The 14,406-nt window shown below is 44.8% G+C and overlaps 7 protein-coding genes across 7 annotated transcripts; 1 reads left to right on the top strand and 6 right to left on the bottom strand.

The window, feature by feature from the left end:
- Nucleotides 1-363: 363 nt before the first annotated feature.
- V1514DRAFT_267636 (uncharacterized protein) lies at nt 364-684 on the bottom strand (the record flags this gene model as incomplete). The annotated part of the gene is made up of 2 exons (XM_066924811.1): nt 364-420; nt 490-684. Coding segments are annotated over 2 exons (252 nt in total), but the record flags the coding sequence as incomplete, so codon positions are not given.
- Nucleotides 685-2,726: 2,042 nt separating this feature from the next.
- Nucleotides 2,727-4,716, bottom strand: V1514DRAFT_343395 (uncharacterized protein; the record flags this gene model as incomplete). The annotated part of the gene is made up of 3 exons (XM_066929137.1): nt 2,727-3,117; nt 3,173-3,348; nt 3,412-4,716. The coding sequence occupies 3 exons, from the start codon at nt 4,714-4,716 to the stop codon at nt 2,727-2,729; spliced, it is 1,872 nt and encodes a 623-aa protein (XP_066782624.1).
- Nucleotides 4,717-6,446: 1,730 nt separating this feature from the next.
- Nucleotides 6,447-7,465, bottom strand: V1514DRAFT_295367 (metal binding domain of Ada-domain-containing protein; the record flags this gene model as incomplete). Its single annotated transcript, XM_066925417.1, has 1 exon — nt 6,447-7,465. A coding segment is annotated over exon 1 (846 nt), but the record flags the coding sequence as incomplete, so codon positions are not given.
- A 384-nt stretch (nt 7,466-7,849) lies between these two features.
- On the bottom strand, nt 7,850-8,665 carry V1514DRAFT_332858 (replication factor A protein 3). Its single transcript, XM_066927921.1, has 3 exons — nt 8,222-8,665; nt 8,057-8,159; nt 7,850-8,003 (listed from the first exon to the last, which is right to left on the bottom strand). Exons 1-3 carry the CDS (start codon nt 8,378-8,380, stop codon nt 7,942-7,944), a joined length of 324 nt encoding a protein of 107 aa, XP_066782622.1. The 5' UTR covers nt 8,381-8,665; the 3' UTR covers nt 7,850-7,941.
- V1514DRAFT_332856 (DNA polymerase alpha/epsilon subunit B-domain-containing protein) lies at nt 8,458-10,624 on the top strand. Its single transcript, XM_066927920.1, has 2 exons — nt 8,458-8,927; nt 8,999-10,624. Exons 1-2 carry the CDS (start codon nt 8,581-8,583, stop codon nt 10,518-10,520), a joined length of 1,869 nt encoding a protein of 622 aa, XP_066782621.1. The 5' UTR covers nt 8,458-8,580; the 3' UTR covers nt 10,521-10,624.
- On the bottom strand, nt 10,557-12,677 carry V1514DRAFT_332854 (thiamine diphosphate-binding protein). Its single transcript, XM_066927919.1, has 2 exons — nt 11,957-12,677; nt 10,557-11,885 (listed from the first exon to the last, which is right to left on the bottom strand). The coding sequence occupies exons 1-2, from the start codon at nt 12,498-12,500 to the stop codon at nt 10,612-10,614; spliced, it is 1,818 nt and encodes a 605-aa protein (XP_066782620.1). The 5' UTR covers nt 12,501-12,677; the 3' UTR covers nt 10,557-10,611.
- A 559-nt stretch (nt 12,678-13,236) lies between these two features.
- V1514DRAFT_295355 (LIM-domain binding protein-domain-containing protein) lies at nt 13,237-14,334 on the bottom strand (the record flags this gene model as incomplete). Its single annotated transcript, XM_066925416.1, has 2 exons — nt 14,180-14,334; nt 13,237-14,122 (listed from the first exon to the last, which is right to left on the bottom strand). A coding segment is annotated over exon 2 (861 nt), but the record flags the coding sequence as incomplete, so codon positions are not given.
- Nucleotides 14,335-14,406: the final 72 nt, after the last annotated feature.

Below are 14,406 nucleotides of genomic sequence, written 5' to 3'. Positions count from 1 at the left end.
CATGATTAATATTGCAATGAGACTGTTGTTGCAACGTGCTGCTGCTGGACAATGACGTAAACATATGACTGCTTGACTGACGAGCTAAAAAATCAGGTCCCGTTATTCGACCATGAGTTGGAAGAATAGTCGGAGAATAAATTCCCAAACCTGCAAGCGGAGGATATACTGTAGCAGACTTGAAATCGCCGACTTGATTAGCACCCATTCCGTGTACATCTCGCAAGTGCCTGATTAAGTGTAATCGTTTATAAAATCTAAAACCAAAAAAAAAAAAAAAAAAAAAAAAATAAGCATCCAAAAAAAAAAAAAAAAAAATATTAATTCAACTTTTTCATACATTCTCTCGCAGTTTGCAGCGTTGCACAAGAACGTCTTGTTGGACAAATGAGTTTTCTTGTGACGTGCCAGACTTGACGACTATTAACCAACCAAAAAACAATGTTAGAAAAATGTATTGCAAAAATTTGCATGTATTTTTTAACTCACGTCAGAAAATGTCTTAAAGCAACCAACAAGACCGCATAGGTATGGTTTCTCTCCAGTGTGGATCCTTCGATGAACGGTTAACGCACCTTGTTGAATAAATGATTTGCCACAACCGTCAAACGTGCACTTAAATGGCCTTTCTTGAGTATGAATCCGGTAATGTCTTTCGCTATCTGATTTTCGATGAAATGACTTGAAAACAAAAAAAAAAAAATTGTTTAGTTAAAGCAGATGAGAAGACTAAATTTTAGCATATAATACCTTTTTACATCCAGGCCATGTACATGAGTGAATACATGACTTCCCTGCCGACCTACCTACAGTGTTTAACGGCAGCGTTTTCGTCGTCGTGATTCCGGGAACGATCGGGCCAGGTTCGTGACGGTGAACGATAACTTGAAGGCTTGCATCCATCATAAACCAAAATGTGATTCAACTTCCAAATAATTTGTTATGGTTGTCGTATTTATAAAAAGTAAAAAATTAAAAAAAAAAAAAACAATTAAAATCCAGCCTGCTTGTAAAAGGATAATGTCGCACAGAAGCTGGTAAACCCTTTTGCACGGGCACAGGCTGATATGCAGATATAATTCCGTTTAAAGAAAAAAACGTTTCTTGAGACTCAAGGTAGTACAAAAAATTATTGTAAGCCTGATCAAACAAAACAGAAAAAGAAAAAAAAAACACAGAGAAAGAATGCTGCAGGCAAAGGTAAACAAATAAACAAACCCAGGTTGGAAACCGTTGTAATCAAACTCATGATTTCCAAATCAGTAAATCCATAACAACTCATTTCAGAAATAGCATTCAAATTAGGAAACATGGCAAGCTTCTTTGGAGCGGAGCCGGGGGCCAAGCAACCAATGCAAAACGCCATGCAACAGCCTCAAAATCAAAAGGTGAAACCAACAATTTGTCATCTCATGTAAACCCCAAATTGATGCTAAAAACAAAAAAAATAAATAAATACAACATTTTTTTTTCGTTTAAAAAAAAAAAACTGTAAATCTATTTTGAAGTATTACTCTTTGCCAATCAGTTTGGCCGTTAGTTTGCGGTTTTGGATTTTTTTTTTTTTTTTCAAAAGTATCATTGTAGCTTACCGCATAAGAAAATAGGTTGTAATACCAACCATTAAGTATCATATTACAATAATGGGTAATTATTTCGTTCTTAATATAACTCATTTTGTATCAGGTAGGTAAATCCAGATAATCCATGTTCCAACGTATTCAACCGCAGCTTTCCCATATTTTTTTACCCTAATTTCTGCGTTATTTTTGGGTTGCCACTCATCTCGCACGTCACTTTCTATAATAGTTAAAAATTTGCCACCGCAAAATGTTCCTGCAATGGATGCTACATGGCGGGCGGTGTAAACAAGCGCACATAAGATGTACAGTAAGCTAGCTAGGGTATAAATGGAGGAATGGTTAGGGTAGAATAGTGTGTATTCTAAGAGGAACGTTTCCCCTGTATGCCCAGTTCGTCATCCCATTTAAGACTAACTGGTTTGGCATACAGGTATTGTATAGATATATATTAATAGATCCCAATTAAGACTAACTGGTTTGGCATACAGGCTACGAAGTCCCGCACCCTGTTACAGGCGGTAAGACGAAATAAGTTTGATTGAAATTCATTGAATTGCGGAGCACCGATTAGAGAACCCCTGAAAATATAATTGATTGCCCCTCCTTTCAAATAAACCAATACATGACATGTTCAAGGGCAAATAACAACACATGTCTTGAACTTTATATATCAGAACGTCTATGTACGACAGAGTCAGTCTGAACGTGGTATATCTTAAACGTATCTCAACGCTTCATGCGATGGAACAGGAAGCCGCTCAACAATCAATAGCAAACAAAAAGTTTTTATATTGTAATTTGGTTATGCTTTTCATCACTTGTTTGTTTTGTCTTATATTGTAACTCAAAATAATTGGGGGGTAAAAGTAAAACGCAGATTGCCGGCTTACGGTATTTCCAAAACTAATGAATGCATGTTAATTAAAGTAATTTAGTGGAAATTTCCAACTTATTTGCCCATACTAAATGTCGCCACAATTTACATATAAACAAAAACCGAATGATATCAAAAAAAAAATTACAATAAAAAATAAGACCAAATGCAATGTCCATTAAACCAACATTCTTTTACAAAACAAAACAAAAAAAATAAAAAAAAATAGTAGATCCTGGTGGCTCAAAAAGCAAACTTCATTGCGATCGTCAATGTGGCATCAAAATATCTATTGGCTGCCTTTGAACCACGCCGTTATCCATGTCAACCTCATCATAGTCAACAATGTCTTCGATTTCAAGTGCAGGTCTCGATTCATCATAACTTTGCCTAGGCGAATACCCATTAACCTGATCACTTTCTTCTTCCGACTTTATTAATTTTAACTGGGTCGTGTTGTATGACCTGCAATTATCACATTTCAATCCGGCAAAATGAAACGAAACGTTGCTCTTGCACGAACAGTCATTGCACACGATCACGCTTCGCCAGTTACAATACGGTTCCAAAAGCTGGTTCTGTTCGATTTCTCTATCAAGAAGCCTAAACGGAGCTTCCATATTGATAATAGTCCGCGCGCAAGTTGGGCATTTATAGGAGCTAAAAATTATTAAAATAAGCATAATATAAAACTTTGATACCTGTCAATACATACTTTTTTGTATGCTCATAAAAGCATTTCTGGTGAATCGCATGCCCGCAATCCATAAAAACGACAGTCAGTGCACTTGTAAACAAATATTCTCCGCAGATAGGACAATCGCTATCGGTCGACCTTTCGATACACCGATGCGCACCTTCCAAGCTGATCGACATGCACACATTACAAGTCTATATATATAAACATTAGCATGTTGTAACTATTTAGTTTTTTTTTTCTTTAACATTTCTTACCTTGCAATGAAAAAAATCTTTGCCTAATCCGGCCCCAATACGACAAATGCCACAATCGTTACAATGATAAATAGATTTGAATGGGTCATCATCCCAGAGTTTGCATTTATTGCAATAATACCTTGCCATATACATTCCACATCCAGAACATTCTTGATCAACGGGCTGGGGTAAAAAGCAGTACATGCAAAGCATGTTTTTGGTTTCATGCCGTATCAGTTGATGATCTTCTTCCGCCTCGTCATGACAAAGTCGACATGAATACCATCCATTGCAAGTTGAACATTGCAATTTGCAATTCCGTCGATAATGCGAGCAACCTCGAATTTGGCTTGCTTCATCAAACCAAGTAATTTTTGTATCAGCCTTACTAAGACCAAACTTGACTGACGTTCCTGCGTCCTCGTCGTCATCACTTCCATCTTCCCCTTCAGAATCACTATGCTCGCTACTAGCTGATGATGCAGACGTTATCGTGGTCTTACGTAACCTGTAGTAATCTGCGGTCATCAATTCATGCATCTTGATTGCCTTTTCTCGATCAGGCAAATCCGTCATCTGGATGGCTTGAATCTTGGCCCTCAGTTCATTAAGTTGCTCCTCTGATTGCTTAATTTCTAATGCTTCAAGTTCAGCAGATATGTCAATGTTTGTGGGAGTGTTCTGTCGGGGAAAGGCATTGTGAGGATGGTGCTGGTGCTGGTGCTGGTGTTGGTGTTGGTGTTGGTGTTGGTGATGATGATGATAATTATGATGATTATGATGATCATCATGATGATCATCATGTCTGTGACTGCGACGTATCCGTCGCCGAGTTGTTTGGTCATGATCCACAACTGCATCTAAACTAGTACTTGACTGTGTTCCATATGCATCGTCAATGCTGCTATACTCCTCATCTGACAACTCCACGTTGGCAAACAAATAGTTTGCAAAATGCCTGGAAAACGAAAAAGAAGCTCCAAACGAAGGTAATGCCGGTAAGCTAGGAATGGCAGCTAACGCGGTCGGTGATGACCAAAACTGAGGCGGCAACGAAAGCGAACGCGAATCAGGTGCGCTGTCCGTGGCCGAACTGGCAGGTGAGGATGATTGCAACTCCGCAAGCGACTCGCCATCGGTCTCGGTTCGATCAGATTCCGAATCAGGTTGTGGCACAATTCGTTCTGCTTCTTGATCAGATTGGGCGCACAAAATCTCGCCGCCACCGTTGCCGGGTCTTCGTGGAAACAAATCTGGCAGCCGGATGCCAGAAAGTGGCGGGAACCCACCGAGACTGGATAGCTCAGGGATATAATTGGTCATAATCAATCAGCAGTAGCAGGGCACCTATGCCACCGCAATCAATGTTGATTTTTCTGAAATTTAGTACACCGTCAGTCGACAAGATCAAAACGGGTAAACTAATGGCAATCGTGGAGTGATATATTTTGAAAGACTGGGACCGAGACCGAATTTTAAATTGAATTCATGAGCTTCTTACCCAATGTCACGTGCTTTGCTATTTTTTCTTTTAAGCAATATCAAATTTTCACGAGGCACAAGGATTAGTCGTTTTGATAAATGAAAACCTCAAGGTAATTGCTTTAATATAAATTTGGTTTACTGGTGGCTTGCAATTGAAGGTTTTCGAATTCGGGTTATCGTGAACTTGCTGTTGTTGAGAGAGTGACGTGAGCCAACAAGGACTAAAAAAATCCACCGCCTACTACTATTGCCCTGCCGGCAACGTTTTCACCGTTACTTGAACTCGTATTTTACGGACAACATAATTACGATTGCCTTTTAGTATATATATATATATTTTAAAAAGTATCGTAATTAATTCTGCACTGCATTTACAATATGCTGTTCTCAATTTTTTTGGGTTTGCATGTGCTTATTATTAGGATGGCCCTTGCAAGCCAACAACTCCCAACATCGAAACGCGATATTATTGAATTCAACAAAAAAAAAAAAAAAATCAATCCATATACCGCTTAACACGAATCCGTAGCAAGATTCAAAATACACGATTCTTTATAATATGGCCACCGACTAATGTCTATTACAAATTCATCTTCTCTTTCAAGAGCAGACGTCGCGTCACTCTATCGCCAGATCCGGCGCATGGTGTTTTTGTTTTCAGAAAACCGGTTGACCACGGTTTACCAGCTTCGCACAATCACGCGAAACTTGTTTGATGATCCGCAAATCACGTACGATGCAGAAAAATTTCAAAATACGGTTACCATGATCAAATTCGCATCGAAATATTCTGGAGCTGAGCGGCAAGTAATGAAAAACATGATCAAGGTAGCGAAAGACCGCCGGTACCAATTTCCAAGAAAGTCAGTTTGTAGAGCTTTTAATTTTTTTGAGATTGAAAAAAAAAAAAAAAAAAAAAAACCGTGCTAATCAGTAGTTAAGACACCCGACATCGTTGAAAGATAAAGAGGAGATTGCAAATCACAAAACCGCCTACGACGGCTTCGATGAGACTGTGAGAATGCTGACAGAGACCATGAAGGTTTATCTTCCTCTAGGTCCTAAGCATTACGCTTTACCGCTTCCTCGGTTCTTATAGTCAATTTTAAATATTGCAGTGTGCATACACCGCCTGATCTAATATGTATATATATATAATAAAATCAATTATAAAATATAAATGGCCTTCCCAAAATTAAATAAACAAAAAAAAAATAAAAAACGCCGGTTTTAAACAAATCATATAAAAATGGATTGCATAAAATACCCATCAAAGCCTCTATTCGGTGCAATAAAAAATTTTTTAACTGGGTCAACCTGCCCAACCGGTGAGAAAATCTTGATCGTAAGATAACCGAGGCGCTTCCAAAATGGAGTCATCTTCATCCTGACGCAGGTACCAGCCGGTCAAATCATTGAACGTACTAATAGTACTACTAGTACTTCTAGTACTATTAATACTGCTGCTATTGTTGTTGCTGTTGTTGCTGTTGTTGTTGTTGTTGTTGTTGTTGTTGTTGTGTGTAACGCCGAGATTCATTATACTCTCATTATCAAGCATATTTAATAAAGAATAAGCTTCATTGGGCATGTCCAACGAAGGCAATGGCAAAACCTTGTCTTGAGCCGTGTCTCCGATAGCATTAAGAAGAATAATGTCGGCAGGAGACAAATGAGCAAAATTAGCAGAGTCAGGTTCGACACTTGGCGATAAACTCGGACTACTGGAATTATCTGTCCCAGGCAGTGGCGGACTTGAAATTTCTGCTGCCGAGTCAGCTAACATGTTCCAATCCAGATTAAGCGGTGAGACCTGAGCATGTTCTGGCATGTACGGCTGTTGAAGTTGCTGTTGAGCTTCTTGATGGTCGACCATGCGAGGCCGTAACCGAGGTGGTTGTGAAGACGCCCGAACCTGCCTGTGCGGCGATGGCACGGCAGTCGGGTTAACAACCGCCGAGGTCAATCCCTTATAGTACTGGCCGGTGGTCACGCCCATGATCTTTTTAAACACGCGATGGAAGTGCGACGGCGTCATGCCAGCCTGCGACGCCAGTTCGGTGAGAGTCGGCTTCGAGTCCGTGGCAGCGTCGATCGCGTGACATGCCTGGCGGACAATGTCGACGTGAGGATCGATAAACTCCTTGAGCTCGGGTTTGCACCGCTTGCAAGGCCGGTAGCCTTGGAGATCAGCCTCGGCAGAGGTATCGTAAAATTCGATGTTGGCCCTGCGAGCCAGCCTGGACGGACAGAAAGGCCTGCAGTAGATCTTTGTCGTCGTGACCGCGTACACGAAGTTGTCAGCCTCGGGATTGCGGGTCAGCACGGCGTGCCACTTGGCAGCTGGTGTCGAGAACATTGGAAACTGGGAAAACGAAGGATGGGTGGCATGTATAAGATGGGCCTGATGGGCCATCGCAACGCCGGTCTTGATATCCTGGGGAAGATGAAGATGGCGCTGCCCACTAGCCACAGCCAGTCTGATTGGCTAATTTAACAGCAGCAGCGGCCAGCCACTACCAGCCACACCCTTAAATGACAATGACATGACTCAGCTGCGGTCACGTGAACATTTACTTTGATTTACATAACGACGGGCTACATTAACCCAGTAGTCTACTTGGATTAGACTTGTACTGACAAGGTATCATGTGTTTGATTTAAATTGCTTTGTACGTTGTTTGTTTGGCATCAGTTGTTTTGTAAAGTATATAGACCTAACGTTGGCGCAGGCTTCGTCTTTAATCAATCAATAAATTACTGTGTATGGACGGAACATTGTGCATATGCTCAAGTTCAAATGGAATCGTGCCATGTTGGCTGGCATGGTTCGGTTCGTCTAATGCATGTGAGACTTTGTTTACAAAATGTAGACTGAAGTACAACCTGCGCGCCCTCTTCATCGATATAAGCTGTCGTGCAGACTGGGCAGACTGGGTAGTTCAACTAAAATAAAAATGCACATGAAACTGTTTGTCAAATTTTTAAATTATTAGCACGTAGGCAATTTTCTGGTCATCATCAAATTAGTCATTTTGCATTATTCACAATATCGTACATAATCTAGAAAAATATTTCCCTGTGTGCCTGACTCAGCTCGACCAGGCCGTTCACGTTTTCCAGATCTGTTTCAACGGTTAGGAAACTCGTTCAAACTCGATCAACCAATCTAACTTACTCACGTTCGTGCCCCAATCAAACCCGTCGATCGCCTTGATCGACAAGTCCGGCTGCACGATGCCAATGACTTCATACACATGCCCTTGCTCAAACTCCCGGTCCTGCTCGCATAATTAGATTAGTAGCCCGTTCACTTCCCCTGGCCTGAGATTATACAACGCACCGCACTGGCAGAAGTCACCGTGACCGACCCGTTGGCGTCAAACGTCGTGGTCGCAGTGCCGGTTGAACCCGTCACTCTGCCAACCAGCCGAACATGCTGACCTTTAAATTTATCCAAATGTTGCGCATTTACCCGAGGAGTTGCTGGTGTTGATGACATTTCTTTTTTTTTTTTGTTTTGTAAATATGATTGTATACCTTGCCGGCACGAATCGAACAATCAGTCAAAAATCAAACTGCCCGCGTGCGCGCGTTCGGGCACAAACGTGTTCAGGGCAGAGAAAACGCGCGAACGCGTCGTCTGTTGATTTTTCAATCAACCATAACTTGCCCGGCAAACCACACAAAAAAGAAACAAAAATGCCGTCGATAGCGGAATTGTTTGGTGAATCATTCTCACCAGAGATTGAACGTACTTGTACGTCGATTCAGCAAGCGTTCGGGTTGTCCGCTGACGACTTGTATTTTAAAATTGAAAGCTATCACATGAGCCTGCATGACCCTGCAAACGATATTCACACTAGTAATGCGTCCACTCTTGGAGGTAAACTTGTCACAACTCAGATGCTTGAAGATTTGCGTAGGGATCTGCAGGAACAACTTGAACGGCGTCAAAAGACTGCTGCTGCTGTCAGCAGTAGTCCGGTTTCCGTGACTCCTGCCAAACGCAAGCTTAAAACTGCAGCAGTTCATTCATCACCACTGGGGTATTTTTATTTTGTTTTTACTTGTCTACAACATGACTTTATGTTAATTTTTTTTTTGTCATTTTTAATAGAAACGACACGTTCGCTACTCGCAAGGATGCCGGGAGCGTGCTCGAGACATTGAACCCGGAACTTCGAGTTTTCGATCATGACCGTGACACTGTTGCCAAGCCACGCGTCACGGCGTTTATGGACATCAAACGATACCAATATCGAACCATGCGGCAAAGCTTGCTTGAGGCTTCCGAGTTTCTTGACGAGCGCATCGAGCAATTCACCGACGCCGTCATTGCCAGGCTGGTCGGCAACCCTGTTACCACCATCACTGCCGTCGGATCGGCAATCAAGTCCGAACCAACCGAATACTCTGACGGCGCAAGCTCGCTCGTGATTGGCAATCCGGCAGCACGATCACATGATGACGTGATCGTGGTCGGCCGCATCGTGTCCGACTCCGTGCACGCGGTCGACAGTTCAAAGCTCAACCTGCAATCCGTCTTGCTAGAAACATCCCGCCGAATTGGTTCCGGCGCGCGCGTGGCCCTGTCGTTCCCGCAACAATTGTCTTCATCTTTTAGCCTGTTCCCAGGTCAGATCGTATGCCTGAAGGGCAGCAACCCTGGCGGTGACGAATTCGTGGTCCGGCAATTTATCGACCTGCCCGATCTGCCGCCGGCCGTGTCACAGGCAGGCATTCTCAAGCAACATGCATCACAGTCCACCCGGATCGTCGTGGCCAAGGGCCCGTTTTCAACCATGGATGATCTTGCGTTCACGCCGTTACGGCAACTCATCACTACCGCAATCGAATCTCGCGCTTCCGTGTTGATCTTGATGGGACCTTTTGTTGATGCCACTCATCCCCTCATGACCAATCCGACCGCGGCCGGAATCGCGCCCGATGTCACCACGCCTGAACAAATCTTTCGCGCCTGCGTGGCACAGGAACTGCGCAGGTTCGAACATGCCTTGCCAGCTTCACAAACCTTGCTCATTCCCGAATCTGGCGTGCGAGAGGCAATTGGTCGTCATGTGTCGTTTCCAACCCCACCACCATCACCATCATCATCATCTCTGGGTCTGCCCAAGCGCGCCAAGTTTCTCTGTAACCCGTCATTCTTCTCCGTCAATTGCTCCGTCATCGCGGTAGCCAACATTGACGTGCTCATGCAATTTGCCAAGGTCGAGTGCGTCAACCGCGGCACTGGCTCATCATCAAAACCAATGGATGCCAACACAAAAAGCGTGGTCGCACGCGGCGTTCGGTCGTTGCTCAGTCAGAGATCAGTATACCCAATATTCCCCAGCCAGGCCGGCGCGCCACTCGACGTATCATATCTGGGCCTGGCCGATATCAGCATTGCCAAGCCGGACGTGCTGATCGTGCCCTCGGACCAGAAATTTTTCGCAAAAGTGGTCGACAATGTCGTTGCCATCAATCCGGGCCCGCTAATAAAGGCACGAGCAGCCGGCACGTACGCGGTCGTGGACATCGGCTCAGTGGATGGCTTGGATAGTAATGAAGGGGATAATAGTGAATTGGTTGCGCATAAGGTATGGGAACGGTGTCGGGTGGAAATTAAGAAGATTTAAAGCATAACAAAAACAAAATACAACGCATTTACTTTATCATTAATCAATATTTATTATTGTTGTATAATTAGCAATAATATGCAATGCCTTTCTAAAAATCTCTAGGGGCCTCGCCTTTCTTGTTGGCGTAGTCAGTGTACAATGCTTTGGTTTGGTCGGCAATCAATTCTACCTGTGCGGTCAACCGCCATGGAATGTCTAACCTGTCCATTACAACTTCCACAAATCGGGCCTTGCCCTCGGCCGCGTTAAACTCCTTTGAATCTAGCAAGCTTGCGAGCTCATGCTGCGTGCGGACCGTGGCAATAAAGTATCTGCTCTGATCAGCGCCGAACGTGGAAAATAGCTCGGTCCATTTCCAGTTTGGCGAAATGTCATTATACTTGGCATACGGGCCATGAATTGCTCGCTCGATAGTGTAGCCAGAGTTATTAATCAAGAAAATTATTGGATTATAGCCGTTTCGGGTCACAGTCGTCAAATCCTGAATCGTCATCTGAGACGATCCATCACCTTCAAACAGCACGATCCGTGCAGCCGGGCCCGCCTTGGCTGTCTCAATCTCGCGCTGGGCCACGCTGGCACCCAACGCAGCTGGCAGTGCGAATCCAATTGAAGAGTAGTATAACTGTGTGTGAAAGTCAACATTGGCAGGAAACTTTACATCGCCAATCGCGTACTGCGCGGTTCCAGATTCTGCAAACACTATGTCATGTGGGCGCAAGAAATTGGAAGAAATATACTTATAGAAAGACGTTGTTGAAAGTCCATCTGCGGAAGCAGATTCATTATATACCGTGCTTGGCGGCAGGCCAATCTTAAACGAGGATACCGACCGCGGCACGGGCAGCTTGGTCTTGTCAATCTTGGCAACCACTTTCTCCAGAACAGGCAAAAAATGAACGCCGTCGTGTCTAACGCCCTTGACGGACACGTATGCCGGATGCAAAATCACCAACTGATCGTCTTCAATGTGCCTCGTGAACGATCCTGAGTTGTTATCTGACAGTAACGGACCAATGTTGATTACCAGATCCGACGACTCGAGTGCTTCTTGCACGTTGGGCAAGGATAGCTTACCATTGTACCTGCCCACGTATGCTGGATTGTCCTCATCTACAAATCCCTTGGCTATCTCAGTCGTGAAGGACGGGAATCCAGTCTTGTTAATGATTTCGGTTACTAGTTCACGCGTCCGGTGCCTGCGAGCTAAAAGATCAATTAAAAAGGCCGGCCTGGCCGATTTGTAAACCAGGTCAAGAATTTCCTCCGCAAGGGCATCTTCCAATACCGGATCAGAATTCACAATCTTCAAATTGAACTCTGCGTCAAGCTTGGCCACAGGGACTGGTGCATTTACAATGTCTTGCGTTCATGTAAGCCAAAAAAATAAATAAAAGGAAAATAAGCAAAAAAAAAAAAGCAAAGAATGATACCTAGCGGAACAAAAAGATAACCTGGAAGAGACTTGCGCCAAACTTCAATCAACACCCGATCAATCTCTTCAGCAAGGTTGTCGACATTTTCCAAAAATGCAGATGCGCACCGAACTGGAGCTGACATGCGCGAATAAACGTAGAGATCGGGATCTTCAAAATTGGCCCCGCCTGGCAACGTATGATGAAGCCACGTGCGGTTTGCAAAATGTGGTCTGCCGGGTGTGCCAACAATGTGAAGCAAAGGAACGTGCTCAGCAAACGCACCCGATACGCCGTTAATGGCTGACAACTCACCCACGCCGTACGTGGTGACAACCACGCCTGGCAGGCCGCGAATGCGACCATAGCCATCGGCGGCATAGGCGGCGTTAAGCTCGTTACAAAACCCGATCCAGTCCAGGCCCTCAACATTGAAAATGTGGTCGAGTAACGGCATGTTGAAATCGCCAGGCACGCCAAGAATGCGGGAGATGCCGAGCTGGTGGACCCTGGAAAACAGAAACGTGCCGAGCGGAACAGTAGTAGCAGATTCGGACGTCATGGTGAATGCGATGCAATGAACGCAGCCGTTGTGACAAAAGAGAGAAACAGAGGCGGACTGAACGAGAGAAAAAAGAAAACGACGAATGAAGAACAATCTTGTACAGCAAGCGAGCGCTAGGGAGGTTTAAATAAGCCGTGATCCCGTGCCAATCGAACGATTTAAATCCCGACGAATCCGACGTCATCGCCGCTGTGGCCCCTGCGCGACCAGCCAGGAGTTACGTGACGGCTTACGTTAGAATCATATAGCTAAAACTATGTGTAGTGAACTAATAAATTACAATTACATTAATTAATTTTGTATATCTCATATGAAGTTGCATCCTGCCTAAATGTCAGCTTGGACCGGTCTTGATTCGCTTGTTTTTGTGGTTGCCACTGTTGCCACTGTTGCTAGTCATGCTGCTCGTGCTACTGCTGCTGTCCGGGCTGCTCGCGACCTTGCCGTCGTCGCTCAACTTGTCGTCGCTCAGCGGCTTGGCTTCCTCCATCACGACGGACAAGTCCCGACGGTGCTTGCTGCCTGCACGGGGAGATGAAGCCGGAGTGCCTGGCTCCGGCGATGGAGTACCAATCACCGCAGGCGACGTGTTTTCGGTCTTATCCTCCCGCTTGATCTCACTCTCGGTGTTTACCAGGATTTTCTCCTCGTCCTCGACCTTTACGTCTGTCTGCTTCTGCCGTTGCTTTTGTTGTACTTGCTCCTCTTGCTGCTTTTGCTGCTCTTGCTGCTCTTGCTGCTCTTGCTGCTCTTGTCGCTTTTGCTGCTCTTGCTGCTCTTGCTCCTTTTGCTGCTCTTGCTGCTCTTGCTGCTCTTGCTGCTCTTGTTGCTCTTGTAGTTGCTGATGCTGCTGTTGTTGCTGTTGTTGTTGCAAGTGAGGCATGTCCCGCTGCGCGTTAATCAAACTAACAAAGTTGTGAAACGCCTGCAGCGGGCCCGCTGTGTTGCTCTGTGACAGATAGTATGGCACTATTTCCCGCATCTGCGCCATCACCTGCGTGATTTGCAAAAATCGTGTCAGCGCGTCCGTGATGCCAAACCCGTTCACATGCGACCGTGGCACTGCTGTTGTTTCTGCCTCTGCAGCGTCTGTCGCTGATTTTGTAGGCGTCGCATCGGAACCCGCTGAAGTTGTAGACAGTGACGAAGGCGTTAGCTCCGTTAGCAAACGAGGCAGAAACTCATTGTGCTCGGTAGAGTGGTACTCCATGCTATCAATCCGCAGCGCTGTATTTAAAAACACCCGCAGTGAGCCATGTGAAATCACATGGCTGCCATTGTGAAACCAGTAAATCATCATGGCCCGGCCACAGTCGACCACGTAGGCATCGGCCGACACCATGATCTCTCGCGGATTTTCTGGCACGACTTGCACCCGCCGCACTCCGTCCTGGTACAGAGTATGGTAAAACCTGGGCAACGCCGCGTTTGGGACTTCGTACAGCTTCTGTGCCTTGTCAGCCGCGTTTACCACCGTGTATTTCATGCCCCCCAGCTCAGCATAGTATTCCGTTACAAACTTGCGCCAAAACTCTAGATCTTTTTGTTGTTCCGTGCCGGCAGACAAGTGCTCGCAAAACATCAAAAGTCGCATGAGCGCTGCTCCACCTGGAGGTCGTCTATAGGACCACTTTGTCAGTCTTCATTATTCAGTAAAAACAAAATTATTTCATTACCCTCTTAGACCCCCTTGAAGAGCTGCTAAATTTGCCTGTTGCTGCTGCTGTTGTTGCGCTTGTAACTGTTGAAGTTGCTGACCTTGTTGACCTTGCTGTTGTTGAAGTAATTGCTGTTGTAACTGTTGTAACTGCTGTTGCTGTTGCTGTTGCTGTTGCTGTTGCTGTTGCTGTTGCTGTTGCTGTTGCTGTTGCTGTTGCTGTTGCTGTTGCTGTTGCTGTTGCTG

This window comes from Lipomyces japonicus (assembly GCF_038497905.1).
Source record: "Lipomyces japonicus strain CBS 7319 unplaced genomic scaffold V1514scaffold_26, whole genome shotgun sequence".
Classification (NCBI taxonomy): Eukaryota; Fungi; Ascomycota; class Lipomycetes; order Lipomycetales; family Lipomycetaceae; genus Lipomyces; species Lipomyces japonicus.
The sequence above is the reverse complement of the archived record's forward strand: the minus strand, read 5'-3'. Positions and strand labels throughout refer to the sequence as shown.